Genomic DNA, 22708 nt, shown 5'->3' with positions numbered 1-22708 from the left:
CGTTGGACTGGGGTAAACACAGTAAGAAGTTTAACAACACCAGGTTAAAGTCCAACAGGTTTATTTGGTAGCAAAAGCCACACAAGCTTTCGAGGCTCTGAGCCCCTTCTTCAGGTGAGTGGGAATTCTGTTCACAAACAGAACTTATAAAGACACAGACTCAATTTACATGAATAATGGTTGGAATGCGAATACTTACAACTAATCCAGTCTTTAAGAAACAAAACAATGGGAGTGGAGAGAGCATCAAGACAGGCTAAAAAGATGTGTATTGTCTCCAGACAAGACAGCCAGTGAAACTCTGCAGGTCCACGCAACTGTGGGAGTTACAAATAGTGTGACATAAACCCAATATCCCGGTTGAGGCCGTCCTTGTGTGTGCGGAACTTGGCTATCAGTTTCTGCTCAGCGACTCTGCGCTGTCGTGTGTCGCGAAGGCCGCCTTGGAGAACGCTTACCCGAATATCAGAGGCCGAATGCCCGTGACCGCTGAAGTGCTCCCCAACAGGAAGAGAACAGTCTTGCCTGGTGATTGTCGAGCGGTGTTCATTCATCCGTTGTCGCAGCGTCTGCATGGTTTCCCCAATGTACCATGCCTCGGGACATCCTTTCTTGCAGCGTATCAGGTAGACAACGTTGGCCGAGTTGCAAGAGTATGTACCGTGTACCTGGTGGATGGTGTTCTCACGTGAGATGATGGCATCTGTGTCGATGATCCGGCACGTCTTGCAGAGGTTGCTGTGGCAGGGTTGTGTGGTGTCTTGGTCACTGTTCTCCTGAAGGCTGGGTAGTTTGCTGCGGACAATGGTCTGTTTGAGGTTGTGCGGTTGTTTGAAGGCAAGAAGTGGGGGTGTGGGGATGGCCTTGGCGAGATGTTCGTCTTCATCAATGACATGTTGAAGGCTCCGGAGGAGCTTCTCCGCTCCGGGGAAGTACTGGACAACGAAGGGTACTCTGTCCACTGTGTCCCGTGTTTGTCTTCTGAGGAGGTCGGTGCGGTTTTTCACTGTGGCGCGTTGGAACTGTTGATCAATGAGTCTAGCGCCATATCCTGTTCTTATGAGGGCATCTTTCAGCGTCTGGAGGTGTCTGTTGCGAGCCTCCTCATCCGAGCAGATCCTGTGTATACGGAGGGCTTGTCCGTAGGGGATGGCTTCTTTAACGTGTTTAGGGTGGAAGCTGGAGAAGTGGAGCATCGTGAGGTTATCCGTGGGCTTGCGGTACAGTGAGGTGCTGAGGTGACCGTCCTTAATGGAGATGCGCGTGTCCAAGAATGCAACCGATTCCGGAGAGTAGTCCATGGTGAGTCTGATGGTGGGATGGAACTTGTTGATGTCATCATAGAGTTGTTTCAGTGATTGTTCACCATGAGTCCAAAGGAAGAAAATGTCATCGATGTATCTAGTGTATAGCATCGGTTGAAGGTCCCGTGCGGTGAAGAAGTCTTGTTCGAACCTGTGCATGAAGATGTTGGCATATTGAGGTGCAAATTTGGTCCCCATGGCTGTTCCGTGTGTCTGGATGAAGAACTGGTTGTTGAAGGTGAAGATATTGTGGTCCAGGATGAAGCGGATGAGATGTAAAATTGCATCTGGAAACTGGCAGTTGTTGGCGCTGAGCACTGAGGCCGTTGCAGCAATGCCATCGTCATGGGGGATGCTGGTGTAGAGTGCTGAGACATCCATTGTGACGAGGAGCGCTCCTGGTTCAACTGCTCCATGTGTGCCGAGTTTCTGTAAGAAGTCCGTCGTGTCGCGACAAAAGCTGGGGGTTCTTTGTACAATGGGTTTCAGGATGCCCTCGACATAGCCGGAGAGGTTCTCGCACAGGGTCCCATTGCCCGATACGATGGGACGGCCGGGTGTGTTTGCCTTGTGTATCTTCGGGAGGCAGTAGAGATCTCCAACGCGGGGAGTACGTGGGATGAGAGCACCAGGCAAGACTGTTCTCTTCCTGTTGGGGAGCACTTCAGCGGTCACGGGCATTCGGCCTCTGATATTCGGGTAAGCGTTCTCCAAGGCGGCCTTCGCGACACACGACAGCGCAGAGTCGCTGAGCAGAAACTGATAGCCAAGTTCCGCACACACAAGGACGGCCTCAACCGGGATATTGGGTTTATGTCACACTATTTGTAACTCCCACAGTTGCGTGGACCTGCAGAGTTTCACTGGCTGTCTTGTCTGGAGACAATACACATCTTTTTAGCCTGTCTTGATGCTCTCTCCACTCCCATTGTTTTGTTTCTTAAAGACTGGATTAGTTGTAAGTATTCGCATTCCAACCATTATTCATGCAAATTGAGTCTGTGTCTTTATAAGTTCTGTTTGTGAACAGAATTCCCATCACCTGAAGAAGGGGCTCAGAGCCTCGAAAGCTTGTGTGGCTTTTGCTACCAAATAAACCTGTTGGACTTTAACCTGGTGTTGTTAAACTTCGTACGAGGACACCCAGGTCTCGTTGCACAATCCCCTCTCTCAATTTATAGCCATTCAAATAATAATCTGTCTTCTTGTTTTTGCTACCAAAGTGGATAACTTCAGATCCACATTATTCTGCATGGCATACCATGCATTTGCCCACTCACTCTTGGATCAGGGCTTGGAACAGGAAGATAGAACAGTTTTACACATGGCCAGAGAGCTGGTGTAGGAGGGAAGGCATTAGATGTATGGATCACTGGGGTGCCTTCTGGAGAAGGTGGGACCTGTACAAGACGGGTTGCACCTGAACTGGAGGGGCACCAATATCCTGGGCGGGAGGTTTGCTGGTGCTGTTGGGGAGGGTTTAAACTTGTGTGGCAGGGGGATGGGAACCAGAACTGCAGATCAGTAAGTGTAGAGACTGGGAAAAGAAGTGAGGCTGAGATAAACATAGCACAAAGAGCAGGCAGAGGGAAGCCACAGGGCTCAGCGGGACTGAAGGTCTGGAGTGCGTTTGTTTCAATGATGGAAGTATAACAGGCAAGACAGATGAACTGAGAGCCTGGATTACTGCATGGAATTATGATGTAATCGGTTAAAGGAGGGATAGGACTGGCAGCTTAACACTCCAGGATATCGTTGTTTTAGACAGGACAGAAGGGGAAAGGAAAGGGGTGGGGGAGCTGCATCGCTGATTAGGGAGCAGATCACAGCTGTGTTGAGGGAGGACACATTGGAGGGATCTTGTAGTGAGGCATTATGGGTGGAGCTCAGGAATAGGAAGGGTGAAATCACAATGTTGGGAGTGTAATATAGACCTCCCAACAGCCCACAGGAGACAGAGGAGCAATTGTGTAGTCAGATACGGAAAAGGTGTGAAAAAAGCAGCGTAGTTGTGATGGGTGACTTTAACGTCCCCCATATAGATTGGGAATCCCTTACAGCCAGGGGCTCAGATGGAGAGCAATTTGTTAGATGTGCCCAGGAGGGCTTTTTGATGCAGTATGTTGACAATCGAACCAGCGAGGGGGCCATAGGAGACTTGGTATCAGCGAATGAGCCAGGCCAGATGATCGATGTTTCAGTGGGGGAGCATTTTGAGTTTAGTGTCCATAATTCCATAAGATTTCTGGTAGTCAAGAATGGCTCTCGGATGAAGGTGCTTAATTGGGCGAGGGGTCAATTATATCCTAACCAGACAGGAACTGGGGAATGTGGATTGGGATATATGCACATTTAGAGGAAAATGGACCAGTTAGTGACAGGCAGCATAGTTTTGTACAGGGAAGGTCATGTCTCACCAACTTGACTGAGTTTTTGATGAGGTGACAAAGAAAATTGATGAGGGAAGGGCTGTGTATGTAGTTTATATGGACTTTAGTGAGGCGTTTGACAAGGCCCCACATGGCAGACTGGTACAAAAACTAAAATCACATGGGATTCGGGGTGGGCTGGCTGGATGGATACAGAATTGGCTTGGTTATAGAAGGCAGAGAGTAGCGGTGGAAGGGTGTGTTTCAGAATGGAAATCTGTAGCTAGTGGTGTTCCACAGGGCTCAGTGCTGGGACCTCTGTTGTTTGTAGTATATATAAATGATCTGGAGGAAAATGTCAGTGAACCGATTAGTAAGTTTGCGGAACACACGAAGATTGGTGGAGTTGCTGATAGTGCCGGGGATTGTCAGAGGATACAACAGGATATAGATAGATTAGAGACTTGGGCACAGAAATGGCAAATGGAGTTTAACTCAGACAAATGCGAGGTGATGCACTTAGGAGGATCAAATTTAGGTGTGAATTATACTGTAAATGGCAGGACTCTTAGGAACATTAATATACAGAGGGATCTGGGCGTGCAAGTCCACAGTTCCCAAAAAGTGGCAACACAGGTTGCCAAGGTGATTAGGAAGGCATATGGCATGTTTGCCTTCATCCGCCAGGGCACTGAGTACAGGAGTTAGGAAGTCATGTTGCAGCTATATGAAACCTTGGTTAGGCTGCATTTGGAGTATTGTGTGCAGTTCTGGTCACCACATTATCAGAAGGACGTGGAAGCTTTGGAGAGAGTGCAAAGAAGGTTCACCTGGATGTTGCCTGGTCTCGAGGGTGTCGGCTGTGAGGAGAGGTTGAATAAACTAGGATTGTTTTCACTGGAAAGATGGAGGCTGAGGGGAGACCGGATAGAAGTCTACAAAATTATGAGAGGCATAGACAGGGTGGATAGTCAGAGGCTTTTTCCAAGGGTGGAAATGTCAATTACAAGGGGGCACAGGTTCAAGGTTGGAGGGGGAAAGTTTAAGGGAGATTGTGAGGGAGAAGTTTTTCACATAGAGAGTGGTGGATGCCTGGAACACGCTGCCAGAGGAGGTGGTGGAAGCAGGCACATTAGCAAATTTAAGAGGCATCTGGATGGTATATGAATAGGGAGGGAATAGAGGGATACGGACCGAGTGAGGGCACAAGGTTTTTCTTTTATTTAGGGCATCATGATCGGCAGAGGCTTGGAGGGCCGAAGGGCCTGTTCCTGTGCTGTACTTTGTTCTTTGTTCACTCAGCTTGTCCAAATCACACTGAAGCATCTCTGCATCCTCATCACAGCTCACCCTCCTTTGTGTCATCTGCGAATTTGGAGGTATTGAATTTAGTTCCCTCATCTAAATCATTAATATATATATAGTGAATAGCTGGGGTCCTAGCACTGATCCCTGCAGTACCCTACTAGTCACTGAAAAAGACCTATTTATCCCTACTCGTTTCCTGTCTGCCAACCTTAGAAATCATAGAATCCCTACAGTGTCGAAGGAGACCATTCGGCTCATCGAGTCTGCACTAACCACACTCCCACCCAGGCCCTATTCCTGTAACCTCACATATTTACCCTGCTAATCACCCTTAGCATGGCCAATCAACCTAATCTGCAGATCTTTGGACCAGTTTTCTATCCATCGCAATACACTGCTCCCAATCCCATGTGCTTTAGTTTCACACACTAATGTGGGACTTTGTTGAAATCTTTATGAAAGTCTAAATAAACCACATCCACTGGCTCCCCCTTATCAACTCCAAGAGTCGTATCCTTGAAGAATTCCAGTAGATTTGTCAAGTATGATTTCCCTTTCCCAAATCTATGCTGACTCTGCCCAATTCTGCCACTGTTTTCCAAATGCTCTGCTATAAAATCCTTGATAACGGGCTCCAGAATTTTCACCACTACAGACGTCAGGCTGAATGGTCTATAAGTCCCTGTTTTCTCTCTACTGCCCTTTTTAAATAGTGGGATGACATTACAAAGAACAAAGAACAATACAGCACAGGAACAGGCCCTTCGGCCCTCCAAGCCCACGCCGCTCCCTGGTCCAAACTAGACCATTCTTTTGTATCCCTCCATTCCCACTCCGTTCATATGGCTGTCTAGATAAGTCTTAAATGTTCCCAGTGTGTCCGCCTCCACCACCTTGCCTGGCAGCGCATTCCAGGCCCCCACCACCCTCTGTGTAAAATATGTCCGTCTGATATCTGTGTTAAACCTCCCCCCCCTTCACCTTGAACCTATGACCCCTCGTGAACGTCACCACCGACCTGGGGAAAAGCTTCCCACCGTTCACCCTATCTATGCCTTTCATAATTTTATACACCTCTATTAAGTCTCCCCTCATCCTCCGTCTTTCCAGGGAGAACAACCCCAGTTTACCCAATCTCTCCTCATAACTAAGCCCCTCCATACCAGGTAACATCCTGGTAAACCTCCTCTGTACTCTCTCCAAAGCCTCCATGTCCTTCTGGTAGTGTGGCGACCAGAACTGGACGCAGTATTCCAGATGCAGCCGAACCAACGTTCTATACATCTGCAACATCAGACCCCAACTTTTATACTCTATGCCCCGTCCTATAAAGGCAAGCATGCCATATGCCTTCTTCACCACCTTCTCCACCTGTGAGGTCACTTTCAAGGATCTGTGGACTTGCACACCCAGATCCCTCTGCGTATCTACACCCTTTATGGTTCTGCCATTTATCATATAGCTCCTCCCTACATTATTTCTACCAAAATGCATCACTTGGCATTTATCAGGATTGAACTCCATCTGCCATTTCTTTGCCCAAATTTCCAGCCTATCTATATCCTTCTGCAGCCTCTGACAATGCTCCTCACTATCTGCAAGTCCTGCCAATTTTGTGTCGTCCGCAAACTTACTGATCACCCCATTTACACCTTCTTCCAGATCGTTTATATAAATCACAAACAGCAGAGGTCCCAATACAGAGCCCTGCGGAACACCACTAGTCACAGGCCTCCAGCCGGAAAAAGACCCTTCCACTACCACCCTCTGTCTTCTGTGACCAAGCCAGTTCTCCACCCATCTAGCCACCTCCCCCTTTATCCTACCATGTAGCTACCATGTAATCCGTAGGAACTCTATACTGCACTATTAAATCTGCTCTCATATCTCAGACACAGATTTACAGGCTCAAAAGTGAGACAAAATCAGATTTAGTAAATATAAGGAGATAGCAAATGGATACACACCTCTAGAGATCTCTGAAAACAAGTGCAAACATTAAATTCGTTTTTCCACTTCCTCCTGCAAGATCCAGCACTTTAAAAGCATACTTACTTTAGGTTGCACAGGGGGTTCCCTGCTGAAAGGGTCGGAAGATGACGATGATGTGAAAGGATCATTCTTTGGAGGAGGCTTCTTGAAGAACTCATCAGATGATACATTATGGAACGGATCACTTTCTTTAAATGGATCGGCACCAAATGGATCTGTACAGAAGATCAAGGTCAAAAGGAGCCAGGTTTAGCACATGACCACAGGATGGAAGGTAAAAGGAAAGATGAAAAATTGGAAATTATAGATAAACATGTAGAACATCAGACTGAAATGGATGTGGAAATCTGGAAACATTCTGCAGTTATGTGGAGAGAAGTCCAATAAATACATCAGAACAGGGCTGTATAAGGTCATTGACCTGAAATGTTGACTCTGTTTCTCTCTGTACAGATTTAATTTGACCTGTTGAGTGCTTCGAGCATTTTCAATTTTAAAGTTAAGAATTATTGATTAAGTTAAATCCATTTAAACTGACTAGTTATGCCATTGTACCTGATAATATAACAACTGAACAGAACCACGTGGCTGACCAATTAATTTCTATTCAAAGGCTAAAATAATTTTGGATGCGATGAGGAACTATGTTTAGAAAAGGGAGTGTCTCCAACATCGGAATTCAGAAAGGAAATCGACAAAGTGCATAGTAATGAAATAAGATGGCTGGAGGTTAAAAAACCCTTCTCCCAGGGTGTGGGTGAATGACAGACACTAAGAAACAGAGAATTCCAAATGTCGTACCTGTTGAGGCAGCTGTCTGCTGTTGGGCAAAAGGGTCATTTTGGAATGGATCACCTGTTTAGGAAACACACGAGAGCACACATAAAACTTAAATAAATTGATTCATTAATTACTGTACATAGATGGTTAGTAAAAATACTGTCACCAAATATTCAGTTTCAAAGTACAAGCTACTCACTATCTTTGAAGGGATCAGCCCCTTTGAATGGATCTGTTTTGAAGGGGTCTTCTGATTGGAATGGGTCTGTGTGCAGTTCTTGAACATTATTATTAAATGGTGATGCTTTGCCCCTGAAGGGATCATCCTGAACAGAAAGTAAAATTCAATCAATTTCCAAAGCATGCGTTCACTGATTATCACTATATAAATATATTGCATTCTCTACTCTAACACCAAAATTGGATTCTTTATCGAATTAAAAGAAATATTTTGTCTAACTCGAATGGCTCTGAAAATTCATGCCTCCATTATGTCTATTTGCACACTCCCTCTTCCCCCTTTGTCTAACATTATCTCACCTGCTTCTATTCACCTCTCCCAAGGCAGGCTGATGTCTCTCGGAGGGATTAAGATTATCAATTCTAATAAACCAGAGGAGCGCTAACAGTAGAATAATCTGAGTCAGGGTATTGGGGAAAACTATCAACGTTTGAATATTACACAAAAAAAATAGGTGGTGTGGTTATCTGTGAAGATTATCCCAAATGACTTTAGGAGTAGAGAAACAGGATGTCAGATGAAAATCAATATGAAGAAATGTAAAGTGATCATCTTTTTTAAACTCGTTTGAAATCCTAAATTGTAATCACAGAGGTGTAGAGTACGAAGGCTAGAAAAAATCTTGTAATTGGCTCTGATTAAAATAGTGTCTAGATATGGGCATCTTACTTCAGGAAGTTTGTCAGGGCTACGGAAAGTCTGCAGTAAAGATTCCCCATGATGGTCCCAGGCATGAGAAGCTTTACTTTACATTAGAGACTAAAGAAACCGGGACTCTCTTCACAAAAACAAAGAGAAGATCGCAAATAGGGTTACAAATTCTGAAGAGCTTTGATGAGGCAAATCGAGAAAATCTATTTCTACTTGTCAATGAGCCTGCAACAAAAAGCATATATTTAATATTAGCACCATAAATTCAAAGGGAAAGATTGGGGGAAATGCTTTTCATTAAAATAATGCAAACATTATTTGACATGTAATATCCTATGAGAAATAGCAAAGAAGGAAAATCTATAATTTATCCATCTTATTAAAATTCTGATGGTTGGACACAAGTTCCTGTCTACAAAACCTCTCATCCAGTGGTCATATATTCTATCATACCTGTATCATTCCTATGTTAACCTTTGCAATGGAAACAAAGTGTGTTAATTTGTCTCTGCAGCACTGGTGAAGCTATATATCATCTCAAGTGTTACACTCCCAGCTTTCTGTACCAAACTGACCTTTCTGTTTCCAATGTGCCATAAGTTTCCCTATTTGACTATAAACAACATCAGAATATTCCACGGGCAGAATGCATGATTAAGATGGGCAGTAAGCATTTGTATAATAGTAATGTGTCTTATTAAAAATCTTACTTCAACACACCTGGGTCCAAATATCTCTGTGTCTTACCTTACTTGATTTCAAGATTTGATCTCATGTGTGTAATGTTGCAAGGGATCAACTTGCAGCTTTCAAAATGGATAAATATTTGAAAAAGATTTAGAAAGCTGTTGGAAAAGGCATGTGAATGGGCCAAATGAATCTCCCTGTCAGAGAAGCTGCACAGATATGGTAGACCAAATGACCTCTATCCAAGTTGTTAAATTCTATGATTGAATGTTAATCTGAAACCAACTTGGAGCAAAAAAGCTTGAAAGATCAGCTTGCTGGGTCAGGAACTCAGGCCAATAAATAAACACTTCAGATGGACAGATTGGAGTTCTTCTGACCAAAAAAAAAGAGCATCAGCTTGAGATGGCCTGCTCCTCCCTTTAATGGTAAGGTAGCAAAGAGAAAAGGAGTGAATGAAGCCTCTCTGTAAGGGCTTCATACCAGACTCTCCCTACCCACCATTGTTGCAAAGCCGCTGTCTCTCTCTGCGATGCCATCGCTCATGTCTGCCAGGTTAGTCATGCTCCCGCCATGATCAGTTAACGAGCCATTCAGTGCATTGCTGTACTGGTCAATGTTTTTACTGACTTCCTGCTGTGAGTCTTGCAATTGGGAAAGTTTACTTCTCGCCTAGGGTTATGAAAGCAGAAGTGATCACATAACTGAGTTAGCATAAGAGGTTAAACTCAAATACATTATTTAAGTAAAAACAGAAAGAGTTGCATTTATATCATATGTTTCATGACTACTGGAAGTCTCAAAGTCCTTTACAGCTAATAATGTACTTTTGAAGTGTAGTCACTGCTGTAATGTAGGAAATGCAGCAGCTAATTTGTGCACAGCAAACTCCCACAAATAACCAGATAACTCCCCTGCTCTTTTTTGAGATACTGCCCTGGCACCTCTGACAGTACAGCACTCCCTTAAGTACTGCACTGGATTGTCAGCCATGATTTTTATGTTCAAGCCCTGGAGTGGAACTTGAAGCCACAATCTTGTGACTCAGAGGAGTGCGCGCTACCCTTAGGGCAGCACGGTGGCACAATGGTTAGCACTGCTGCCTCACAGCTCCAGGGACCTGGGTTCGATTCTCGGCTTGGGTCACTGTCTGTGTGGAGTTTGCACGTTCTCCCCATGTCTGCGTGGGTTTCCTCCGGGTGCTCCAGTTTTCTCCCACAGTCCAAAGATGCGTGGGTTAGGTGAATTGGCCATGCTAAATTGCCCCTTGGTGTCCCGGGACGTAGAGGGATTAGCAAGGTAAATATATGGTGTTTCAGGGATAGGGCCTGGGTGGGTTTGTTGTCAGTGCAGACTCGATGGGCCGAATGGCCTCCTTCTGCACCGTAGGGATTCTACTCTATTCAATTGAGCTATGGTTGACACTCGCAGTAGATGCACAGATAGGTCAGAAGCCCATTGCTGTCCCCTGATATTTGGCAAGAGTAGTTCAGCAGGTCACAGGCAATGGCAACTAATCTATACCAATATAACTCATAAAGATACTTAAAGTGTGTGACACCATCCATAATAAATATACAGACCTTCAATTTGTAGCAGTGGAGAACAGATACCAATATACTGAATAGTGTTATAGTCACATACTTTACTGCACAAGTACCCCTCCACCACATGTAAAAGACTAATAATTTGAAATAATGACAAGTAACATTACATAGCAGATTATGTAATGCAAATTGTTGAAACCATTCTGCCTCCCAGTGGTCACATTACATTATTGCATTTTTGAGGACAATGCCTGTTATCAGCTGGGCTGGAGTTAAACTGTGCCAAACACACTAAGGCTGAGATCTCTCATATGAATTTGATGCAGGGGTAGGCCATTCAGCCTCCTACTCTAAATGGCTCCTACTCAGCCATTTGATAAAATCAAGGCTGATCTGAATATGGCCTCATCACTATTTTCCTGTCTACTCCCTGTACAGACCCGACCTATTCAACCTCCCCTCACAAGAAACTCCTTTCACTCCTGGGATCAACCTAGTGAACCTTCTCTGGAGTGCCTCCAATGCCAGTATATCTTTCCTGAGATAAGGGGACCAAAACTGTTCAGTGTTCCAGGTGCTGTCTAACTAGTGCCTTGTATAATTTTAGCAAGAATTCCCTATTTTTATACTTCATTCCAATGGATACAGTCCCAACCTGTCCAACCTTTCCTCATAAGATGAGCCCTTCATCCCAAGAATCTGTTGTGTGAACCTTCTCTCAACCATTTCTAATGCAATAATATCCATTAAGGAAACCAAAACTGAACACTACTGTACTCCAGATATGGTGTCACCAACATCCTGTACTGATATAACAAACCATCCTTAATTTTATACTCTATTGTCCTTGCAATAAACACAAACATTCAATTTGCCTTGTTGATCACTTGCTGCACCTGCACGCTAACTTTCTTTGATTCATACCTTATAGACAGTATCCCAGACACCACCATCACCATCCCTGGGTATGTCCTGTCCCACTGGCAGGATAGGCCCAGCAGAGATGGCAGCACAGTGTACAGTTAGGAGGGAGTTGCCCTGGGAGTTCTCAACATCAGCACATGAAGTCTCGTGGCATCAGGTCAAGCATGGGCAAGGAAACCTCCTGCTTATTACCACATACCATCCCCCCTCAGCTGATGAACCAGTACTCCTTCATGTTGAACACCATTTGGAGGAAGCATCCAGAATATACTCCGGGTGGGAGGATTTCAATGTCTACCACCAGGGGTGGCTCAATAGCATCAGTACTGACTGAGTTGAATAAGTCATAAAAGACATAACTGTTAGACTGAATCTGCAGCAGGTGGTGAGGGAATCAATAAGAGGGAAGAAGCTACTTTACCTCAGTCTACCGTTCATAAATACATCTGTTCATGGCAACAGTGACGACCTTAGAGTCCTTGAGGGGCGAATTCCAGTATTCACCTTGAGAATATACTCCATTGTGTTGTGTGGCACTACCACCATGCTAAATGGAACAGAGCTCGCAACTCAAAACTGGGTGTTCATGAGGCACAAAACTGTATACAATCACGATCTGTAACCTCATGGCCCAGCATATCCCTGACTCTAACATTACCATCAAGCCGGGATCAACCCTGGTTCAAAGAAGAGAGCAGGAGGGCATGCCGGGACCAACACCTGGTATACCTAAAAATGGAGTGGGAAACTGGTGAAGCTACAACACAGGACTACTTACATGTCAACAGCATAAGCAGCATGCAACAGACAGAGCTAAGCAATCTCACATCCAACAGATCAGACCAAAGTTTTGCAGTCCTGCAACATCTAGCCGTGAATGCTAGTAGGCAATTAAACAACTCCCTGCGGGAGGAGGCTCCACAACTATCTCCATCCTCAATGGAGGAGGAGCACAGCATACCAGGGCAAAACACAATCTTCAGCAAGAAATGCCAAGTGGATGATCCCTCTTGGCCTCCTCCAGTGGTCCCCAGCATCACAGATGTCAGTCTCCAGCCAATTCGATTCACTCCACATGATATCAAGAAATGGCTGAATGGATTGGATACTGCAAAGACTATGGGCCCTGACAACATTCCAACAATACTACTGAAGACTCAAGTTCCAGAACTAGCTGCGTCCTTAGCCAAGCTGTTCCCGTATAGCTGCAACACTAGCATCTATCCGACAATGTGGAAAATTGCCCAGGTGTGTCCTGCCGATAAAAAGGCCAAATCCAACCCAGCCAATTATTGTCCCATCAGTCTACTCTCGATGATCAGCAAAGTGATTGAAAGGTCACTGACAGTGCTTTCAAGCAGCATTTACTCAAAAACAAGCTGATCAGAGACACTTAGTTTGGGTTTCACCAGGGCCACTCAGCTCCAGACCTCATTACAACCTTGGTTCAAACGTGGACAAAAGAGCTGAACTAATGAGGTGAGGTGAGAGTGACTGACTTTGATATTAAGGAATCCGAGCAAAACTGGAGTCAATGGGAATCAGGAGCTAAATTTTCCACTGTTTGGAATTGCATCTGGCAGAAAGGAAGATGCTTGTGGTGATTGGAGGTCAATCATCTCAGTCCCAGGACATCACTGCAGGAGTTCCTCAAGATAGTGCCCTAGCTGAACTGTCTTTAGCTGCTACATCAATAATGTCAAAATGGGGTTTTTGCTGATGACTGCACAATGTACAGCACCATTTGTGACTCCTCAGATACCGAAGCAGCCCGTGCCCACATGCAACAAGACCTGGATAACATTCAGGCTTGGGCTTATAATTGGCCAAGTAACATTCGTGCTAAACAAGTGCCAGACTATAACCATCTCTCACAAGAGAGAATGCAACCATCTCCCCATGGCATTTAGTGGCATTACCGTAACTGAATACCCCACTATCATCGTCCTAGGGGTTCCCATGATCCAGAAACTGAACTGGACCAGCCACATAAATATTGTGTCTACAAGAGCAGGTCAGAGAATTTTGAGGGGAGCAAATCATCTCCTGATTCCTCAAAACCTACCCAGAAGTGACAAGGCAGATCTCCACTTGCCTGGATGAGTGCAGGTCCATCAACACTCAAGAAGCTCAACGTCATCCAGAACAAAGCAGCCCACTTGATTGGCACTCCATCCACCACCTCAACATCCATTTTCTCCACCATCAATGCACAGTGGCCGTAGTGTACCAGATGCACTGCAGCAACTCACCAAGTCTTCTTCGACAGCACCTCCAAACCACTAACAAGGATAAGGGCAGCAGACACATGGGAACACCACCATCTGGATGCTCCCTCCAAGTCACTCACTATCCTGACTTGCAACTATATCGCCGTTAATTCACTCACTGGGTCAAAATTCTGGAACTCCCTGCCTAACAGCACTGTGGGTGTAGCTATACCACATGGACTGGAGCGGTTCAAGAAGGCAGCTCACCATCATCTTCTCAATGGCAATTAGTGATGGACAATAAAAAGACTGGCCTAGCCCGTGATGCACACATCTCATGAAAGAATGCAAACAATGCACCAGGACACCCAGATCCTTCTGTACACAGAATTACATAATCTCTCTCCATTTAAATAATCATTTGTTTTTCTATTCTTCCTGCCAAAGTGGACTAGTTCACATTTTTCCACATCTGCCAAGTGTTTGCCCACCCATTTATTCTATCAATACCTCTCTGCAGGCTCCTTATGTCCTCTTCACAAGCGACTCTCCCATCTATCTTTTCCCCCCTACCTTTCGCATTCTGTGAAATGTTTAATTTCCTGGGATTTTTTATAATTGCAAATTAGATCATAATAGATTCTTACACAACCAACTGTTGAACAGAACAGCACATAAAATCTCTGCAGTAATTTTTTTTTAAAAAACTCACGACACAGAGAAACAATGTTTATAAAATGTGGAATTTTATTACTATTCATTTTGGTTCAATCTCTGCTCCCAATCAGCTCCTCAGTTTTTTTTTTAGCTCATTCCCTTATTTATTTCCATTACATTTTTACCTCCTACATTCCTTTCTACCACAAACCAGCTCTACCAAACATCTTGCTTCTTAGCCCTGTTTCTCCCATTCCACTCTCAATTCCCTTAACTCAATGCTCATCTGCAGCCCACGCACTACAGCATCTGCACAATACGACCTCATTGATCTGTTTGTTTGCCATTATGGAATAATTCAACCCACAAAAACATTACTTTCACAACTCAAACACTTTGCACAAATAAAATAAACTATCATCTAAACCAAACACCACAGCACTCCTCCAGTTGCACAACTTGTCCAGTTTTTTGCTCTCTCTGTTTTGCTAACTGTGCGTTAAAGCTGCTAGATTAATGCATTATTATGCAACAGCGGAACAACACTCATTTAGTGCCTTTGACACAGAAAATGCTTTAAAGACTTCACAGGGAGAGGGTGCGGAGGTGAGGGGTGGAATAAAGTACAGGATAAAAGGGCATTAAAAAATGTCAGAGAGATGGCCAGGTGCTTGGGTTGGAGAAGATACTAAAATGAGGCCACAGGTACAGTAAGTCGGCGAAAATCAGAAATGACAGTTTGCTCCTGACAGCAAGGCCCAGACAGGGTAAAATATGAGAGCCGGAAGAGGAGGGAAAAGTTTTGAAAGTAGAGAGTGGACAGTTGGCATAGAAGCTAGTAGAGAAAGTGAGGCTACGCAAAAATATAGACAAGGGTTTCAGCATCCAAGGTAGATAAAAACCCAATCAATGTTGTGGACCAGTGTTCTATCTTCGATTGTATTACAAGCCAGTCACACTTATGCCCAAAAAATAAATCATATTTCCAATTGCTCAAAACCCTGGAACTCCCTCCCTAACAGCACTGTGGATTTACCTACACCAGGTGGACTGCAACAGTTCAAGAATGCAGCTCACCGCCATCTTCTCAAGAGCAAATAGGGATGGGCAATAAATGCTGACCTAGCCAGCAAAGTTCATGTCCCATAAATTAATAAAAATAATCACTGCATTGTATTTATTTTACAGATCACATTGACTATTAATTAATCAAATTCTGCCACATAACACACAAAATGTACAAAAGCACAGCCACTAAGTAAGTTCTCCACTGCTCCATATTATCCAGTTATTAAAATAGCTGCATAAGTATCTACACAGTAAGAAGCGCCAAAGTTGAGGCACAGATTTACAGCCAGATCATTTGATCAGTAAGTGGTACATTGGACATAAATGTTTGAAGGGGTGCAAAGACTGACAAAGTTCTGCTCCAGTAACAATATAAATAGGGATGTTAGGTAATGGAGAGTGTCCACCATTTATGAGATTACTAACAGAGAATTAAAGGATTACAGCAGGGAGCTGTCAACATGCATACTCTAGAGCATTACCAACAACAATAGACAACTTTGCGGGTGCAGGGGGGAGGTGGAAGAGAGAGAGATGCAGAGGTCGCTGGTTAGCCCAGCATTTATTGCCCATTCCTAATTGCCCTTGAGGCGTTCATGAGCTACCTTCTTAAACTTCTGTAGACCATGTGGTGTAGGTCCATCCACAGTGGTGTTAGGGAGGGAGTTCCAGGATTTTGATCCAGTGACAGTGAAGGAACAGCGATATATTTCCAAGTCAGGATCATGAGTGACTTGGAGGAAAACTTTCAGGTGGTGGTGTTCATATGTGATGCTGCCCTTGTCCTTCTAGATGGTAGCAGTCCTGGGTTTGGAAGGAGTTATCTAATGAGTTTTGGTGAATTCTTGCAGCACATCTTGTAGATGGTACACACTACTGCTGCTGTGCAGGGGGTGAATTACTGTGAATGGGGTGCCAATCAAGTGAGCTGCTTTATCCTGGGTGATGTCAAGTTTCTTGAGTTTTGCTGGAGCTGAACTCATCCAGGCAAGTGGAAACCACTCCATCACACTCCGGACTTGTGGCTTGTAGATGGTGCACGGGCTTTGGGGAGTTACTTTCCACAGAATTCCTAGCCTCTGACCTGCTCTTGTAGCCACGGTATTTATATGGCCAGTCCAGTTCAGTTTCTGATCGATGGTCACTCCAAGGATGTTGATTAATGGGGGGTTCAGTGAGGGTATTGCTACTGAATTTCAAGGGGTGATGGTTAGATTCTTTCCTGTTGGAGATGGTTATTGCCTGGCACTTGTGTTGTGCGAATGTTACTTGCCACTTGTCAGCCCAAGCCTGGACACGTCCCGGTCTCATTGCATTTGGACATGGATTGCTTCAGTATCTGTGGAAGCGCCAATGGTGCTAAACCTTGTGCAATCAACATTGAATATCCCCACTCCTGACCTTATGGTGGAAGGAATGTCATTGATGAAGCAGCTGAAGTTGGTTGGGCCTAGGACACTACGCTGAGGAACTCCTACAGAGATGTCCTGGAGTGGAAATGATTGACCTCCAAACACCACAACCATCTTCCTTTGTGCCAGTTATGAATCCAACCAGCCAAAGTTTTCTCTGATTCACATTGACTCCAGTTTTGCTCTGGCTCCTTAACGCCACATTTGGTCAAATGCTAAATTTATGTCAAGGGCTATCACTCTCACCTCACCTCTGGATTCAGCTCTTTTGTCCATGTCTGAACTAAGGCTGCAATGAAATTAGGAAGTGTGTCTCTCTGGCAGAACCTAAACTAAGCATCAGTGAGGGGGTTATTGCTGAGATAGGCTGGAAAATTGGGCGGAGAAATGGCAGATGGAATTTAATCCAGATAAATGCGAAGTGATGCATTTTGGAAGAACTAATGTAGGGGGGAGTTATACAATAAATGGCAGAGCCATCAAGAGTATAGAAACACAGAGGGACCTAGGTGTGCAAGTCCACAAATCCTTGAAGGTGGCAGCACAGGTGGAGAAGGTGGTGAAGGAGGCATATGGTATGCTTGCCTTTATAGGACAGGGTATAGAGTATAAAAGCTGGAGTCTGGTGTTGCAGCTGTATAGAATGCTGGTTAGGCCACATTTGGAGTACTGCGTCCAGTTCTGGTCGCCGCACTACCAGAAGGACGTGGAGGCTTTAGAGAGAGTGCTGAGAAGGTTTACCAGGATGTTGCCTGGTATGGAGGGTCTTAGCTATGAGGAGAGATTGGGTAAACTGGGCTTGTTCTTCCTGGAAAGACGGAGAATGAGGGGAGACCTAATAGAGGTGTACAAAATTATGAAGGATATAGATAGGGTGAACAGTGGGAAGCTTTTGCCCAGGTCGGAGGTGACGATCACGAGGGGTCACGGGCTCAAGGTGAGAGGGGCGAGGCATAACTCAGATATTAGAGGGATGTTTTTTACACAGAGAGTGGTGGGGGCCTGGAATGCGCTGCCAAGTAGGGTGGTGGAGGCAGACACGCTGGCATCGTTTAAGACTTACCTGGATAGTCACATGAGCAGTCTGGGAATGGAGGGATACAAACGAATGGTCTAGTTGGACCAATGAGCGGCACAGGCTTGGAGGGCTGAAGGGCCTGTTTCCTGTGCTGTACTGTTCTTTGAGTAGCACCTTTAGCGATCCCTTCCATTATTTTACTGATGATCAAGAGATGACTGATCAGGCTGTAATTGGTCAGGTTGCATTTGTCCTGCTTTTGTGTATAGAACATTATTGGGCAATTTTCCACATTGCCAGGCAGATGCCAGTGCTGTAGCTGTTCTGGAACAGCTTGGCTGGGGAACATGACAAGTTTTAGAGCGCAGGTCTTCAGTACTATTGCTGGAATATTGTCCGAGGCTCATAGCCTTTGCAGTATCCAGTGCCTTCAGTCATTTCTTGACATCATGTGGAGTGAATTGATTGGCTGAAGGTGGTGACCTCTGGAGGAGACAGCAATGAATCATCCACTTGGCACTTCTGGCTGAAGATTTCTGCCAATGCTTGAGCTTCGGTCTTTGCACTAATGTACTGGGCTGCCCCATAACTGAGGATGGGGATAGCTATGAAGCTTCCTCCGTTGTTATTCATCAAAATGCCAAAGTGTTAAACGAGTATGTTTTATAATTAACCTCTGCCTTATCTGACTACTAACAGGCAGGCTTTCCTTAATTTTATAATCTGCTATATTGTTCAAAAATGGATCTCACTGGCGATCTTGTCTATAAGAATAACAACACATTTGGCTCTATCTAGAAGTGTAGGGTGTTCAGTGATGGACAACAGAGGCCCAGAAGAATGATCCTGTGTCTGAGTAACAAGACTCCTTGTTCACAACTCCTCTGTCACTCAATGATTTATCAACTGACGCACACACGTTATGACTTCAAAAGCTGATAAAACCAAGTAACAGGCAGATGCAGACACAAGTCAGCACCCAGAAGCCGGAAAACCATAAGCTGCCTTCCATTCTCCCTTCAGGGTGAGTGCACCCCAAAAACCTACCTCCATGTCAAATCATGGTAAAGTTATTCCACAAAGTTGTAACTGATAGAATCCTGACCAGCTTAAACCACATGCAGTAATGTCAGAGGATGGTGACAACATTTCTGAGAGTTCATGGGAGTTGAAGACTCTGAATTAAACTTCCAGGTGTTAAACAAAATCTTTAAGGGTACATAATCAATTTGTTAATTTCTACACAAAACAAAGCTGTGGGGGTGAAGTGGGGTGGGGAGCAGGGGTTAGGAGGAGATGGAGCTGGTTCTTTCTGCCCCCTCCAATTTAGGAATCTGAACCTGAAATCACTGGTCCTTTCAAAAATGTATTTCTTCTGCAGATTTGTAGAGACATCATTGATTTCTTTATCCTCCCTTACAAACAACCTACCGAGACAGCGGGGCACACAGAAAAGCAGAAGTACATATATATAGTTCCATATATATATAGTTCTCACCTGATTAATTTCATCCTGGGTAGATTTCAGTGATTTAATGATAGTCTCAAGTTGAACCTTGCCAGCCTCAATACTCTGTTCTAATTGCGATTCTTCCTGTTGCAATTTATTCAGCTCTGTCTTGGCTTTGTTTAGCTCCTCTTCCTGGGATTGCATTTCTGATTCTTGATTTGAGATTTGCGTCTTCAGTGATGAAATCTGCCCCACATAAATTCAAAATGATTAAATCACACAATACCAGCAATGTGACAATTATCGACAAATCCTGAGAAAATATAGTACACAATATGCGTCGTTCAAACATAACATTCAAAGATTTCATTACGTCTGAGGCTTAATCACATCACATGTAATGCCTATCGGCTTAAAAAAAAGTGTATTATTCTCTGGACAATAGAAGCTGCAGCTACAGTACGTCAAGTGGAGTTTACATAATAATGATTCACCACCATGCATTAGTCACCAAAAACACCTTAAATTCAACATCAGCTAACACAGAATTACTTGATTAAAACACAAGATGATTGCTTTGAACAGCAATGCGCTAAAGACGCTGTCAGGGGTTCAAAGGATGCAAAATATTCAACAGTTTGATTATTTACAGGATATATACTGTGTCCACATACACAAACCCTCATTTCCAGATCTCCCATGGCATCTTTTCTGTTCAGATAATATAGGTTTCTGAATTCCTCATACAACATATGTAGGACCATTGATTTGAGATGACTAAAACAGGTTAAATTTGCTTTTATTTCATGGAAAGTAAATTTGCATTGAAGCTTTAGGGATTATATTTAGCAATTCTGCCATCTCTCCACACAAAACATAAATCAGCGGTAACCATTTAATCAATGCTCGCCACCCCCCCCCCCCCCCCCCCCCCCCCCAACCTTTGCTGGAGTCAGTTTCTCTCAGTCTTTCCAGAGGTTTTTTGTAATTAAACCTTACCTATAACATGGTTCTAAAGTCCATGTTCCCACTTATTGTGAAATCATTTGAAACAGTGAACTCAATTATTATTAGAGCTTGAAAAGTCAAGTTGCAGGGATTGCTTGGAAGCATCATGGTGATCCATGCCAGGAAAATCTCCATAGAGCACATGCTCAAACCATGTCAAGCTACAAGCTAGATGCACAAGTGCAGTTGATAATTCTCTCCAAGTGAGCATGATAGCTCTTTGTGTGAGCTAAAACATAGAGACCTGGATTTTTCAGTAGCAGTGACTGCAAAATCACTTGCACTCACTGTCATATGCCTCTGAAACTGACAGCAGATTCTGGAGTACATACATGTGCAATTAAACACAGAAATGCAGAAGTTATCAGTAATTCTATGCCCCTCCCTAGGGCGCACTACTGAAATACGCAAAACAATTAGAAAACACTGAATTTAAGAGAACTTCCTCTTTTACATTATTAACCTCACTGGAAGACATTTGAAAAAGTTGCACCTTGCTGAATGAGGTGTAACTTGCTTTTGATTTGGCATACTAAGTTCAGAATTACTAACGACAACCTATCTGGCCTTGAAAAACTAATTCTATATTGTGGAGTATCAAATTTCTCCATGATAAAATAATTCCACATTTTTAACCTACCTTAATCCCATATGTATACCCCAATCAGTTGTTTAGTTCTCTGTGAAACTTATTTAGAAGTGAAGGATAATCAGTGCATTTTACTTCCTGGTTTACTGTTTGTGTGATTGACAATTGAAGACATTATTGTTGACTGTATGTCTGGAGATGGCTTGACTTGGTAGCAGATTCAAACTAGTATCAGGAAAGGGGAAATCTACGGCATAGAGATTGCTAAATCTTTCTGAGAAACTTACGCCACTTTACTGCCGACAGCAAACTCCAGGCGAAAGACTTTTTAAACTCATTTTTAAAACGAAATTGAGAGTATTTTTGCACATTGCCAAGTATTGAGTTCTGATTTGCTCTGGCTCTAAGGGTTTTTTTCTGTTTAATGTTCATCACTACTCAGAGATCTGATTGTGAAAATTTTATAAATACGAAATTTGTGTCTATCATAAAGCATATTGCCAGCAGTAAGACACAGTAAATATCACTTTATATATTAACGAGTGGATTGTCTGTGGTGCTGCTCATGGAAAGGTAGATCTGCAGTCTGTATTTTATTTCTATTTATGCAAGGGTTGTGGGCTTTGCTGGTAGACCAGCATTCATTACCATCATGAATTGCCCTCGAGAAGGTGGTGGTCTTGAACCTCTACGGTCATGTAGTAGAGGTACACCCATAATGCTGTTGGGGAGTGAGTTCCAGGATTTTGACCCAGCGGCAGTAAAGAAATGGCAATATATTTCCAAGTCATGCTGGCGAGTGACTTAAAGGGGAACCTGAAAATGGTGGTGTTCCCGCGTATCTGTTGCCCTTGTCCTTCAAGGTGGTAGTGGTTGTGGGTTTGGAATCTGCTGTCTAAAGAGCCTTGGTGAGTTTTGGCAATGCATCTTGTAGATGGCCCACACTGCTGCTACTGTTCATCGGTGGTGCAGGGATTGAATCTTCATGGAAGTGATGCTAATCAAGCAGGCTGCTTTGTTCTGCACGCTATCAAGATAACTGAGTGTTGCTGGAGTTGCACTCATCCAAGAAGGTGCAAAGTATTCTATCACACTCCTGACTTATGCCTTGTAAATGGCGAACAGGCTTTGGGGAGTCAGGAGGTGAGTTATGTGCTACAGGACTCCGAGCCTCAGACCTGCTCTTGTAGTCATGACATTTATTTATATGGCTGGGTCCAGTTCAGCTTCCGGTCAATGGTAAATCCCAGGATGTTGATAGTGGGAGATTCAGTGATGGTAATGCTATAGAATGTCAAGGGGCGATGGTTAAATTCGCTCTCTTACTGCCTGGCACTTGTGTGGCGTGAATGTTACTTGCTACTTGTCAGCCAAAGCCTGGATACTGTCCAGGCTTTGATGCATTTGGACGTGAACTGCTTCAATATCTGAGGAGTTGCGAATGGTGCTGAACGTTGTACAATCATTAGCAAACATCCTCACTTTTGACTTTA

The 22708-nt window shown here is 44.0% G+C and overlaps 1 protein-coding gene across 1 annotated transcript in view; it reads right to left on the bottom strand.

Annotated features, from left to right (window-relative positions):
* The window catches only part of LOC144488265 (epidermal growth factor receptor substrate 15-like 1), a gene marked incomplete at its 3' end in the record, with an annotated part of 86301 nt that overhangs the window by 10157 nt on the left and 53436 nt on the right, over positions 1-22708 (bottom strand). The window contains exons 6-10 of the mRNA XM_078206306.1: positions 19667-19864; positions 9834-10004; positions 7953-8079; positions 7775-7828; positions 7037-7188 (exon numbers count right to left, since the gene is read on the bottom strand). Of these exons, the coding sequence (XP_078062432.1) occupies positions 7037-7188; positions 7775-7828; positions 7953-8079; positions 9834-10004; positions 19667-19864 (702 nt within the window). The remainder of the gene's footprint in view (positions 1-7036; positions 7189-7774; positions 7829-7952; positions 8080-9833; positions 10005-19666; positions 19865-22708) is intronic.

The sequence above is a fragment of the Mustelus asterias genome, unplaced genomic scaffold (genome assembly GCF_964213995.1).
Source record: "Mustelus asterias unplaced genomic scaffold, sMusAst1.hap1.1 HAP1_SCAFFOLD_1425, whole genome shotgun sequence".
NCBI lineage: Eukaryota > Metazoa > Chordata > Chondrichthyes > Carcharhiniformes > Triakidae > Mustelus > Mustelus asterias.
This window is presented reverse-complemented; position numbering and strand designations above follow the sequence as displayed.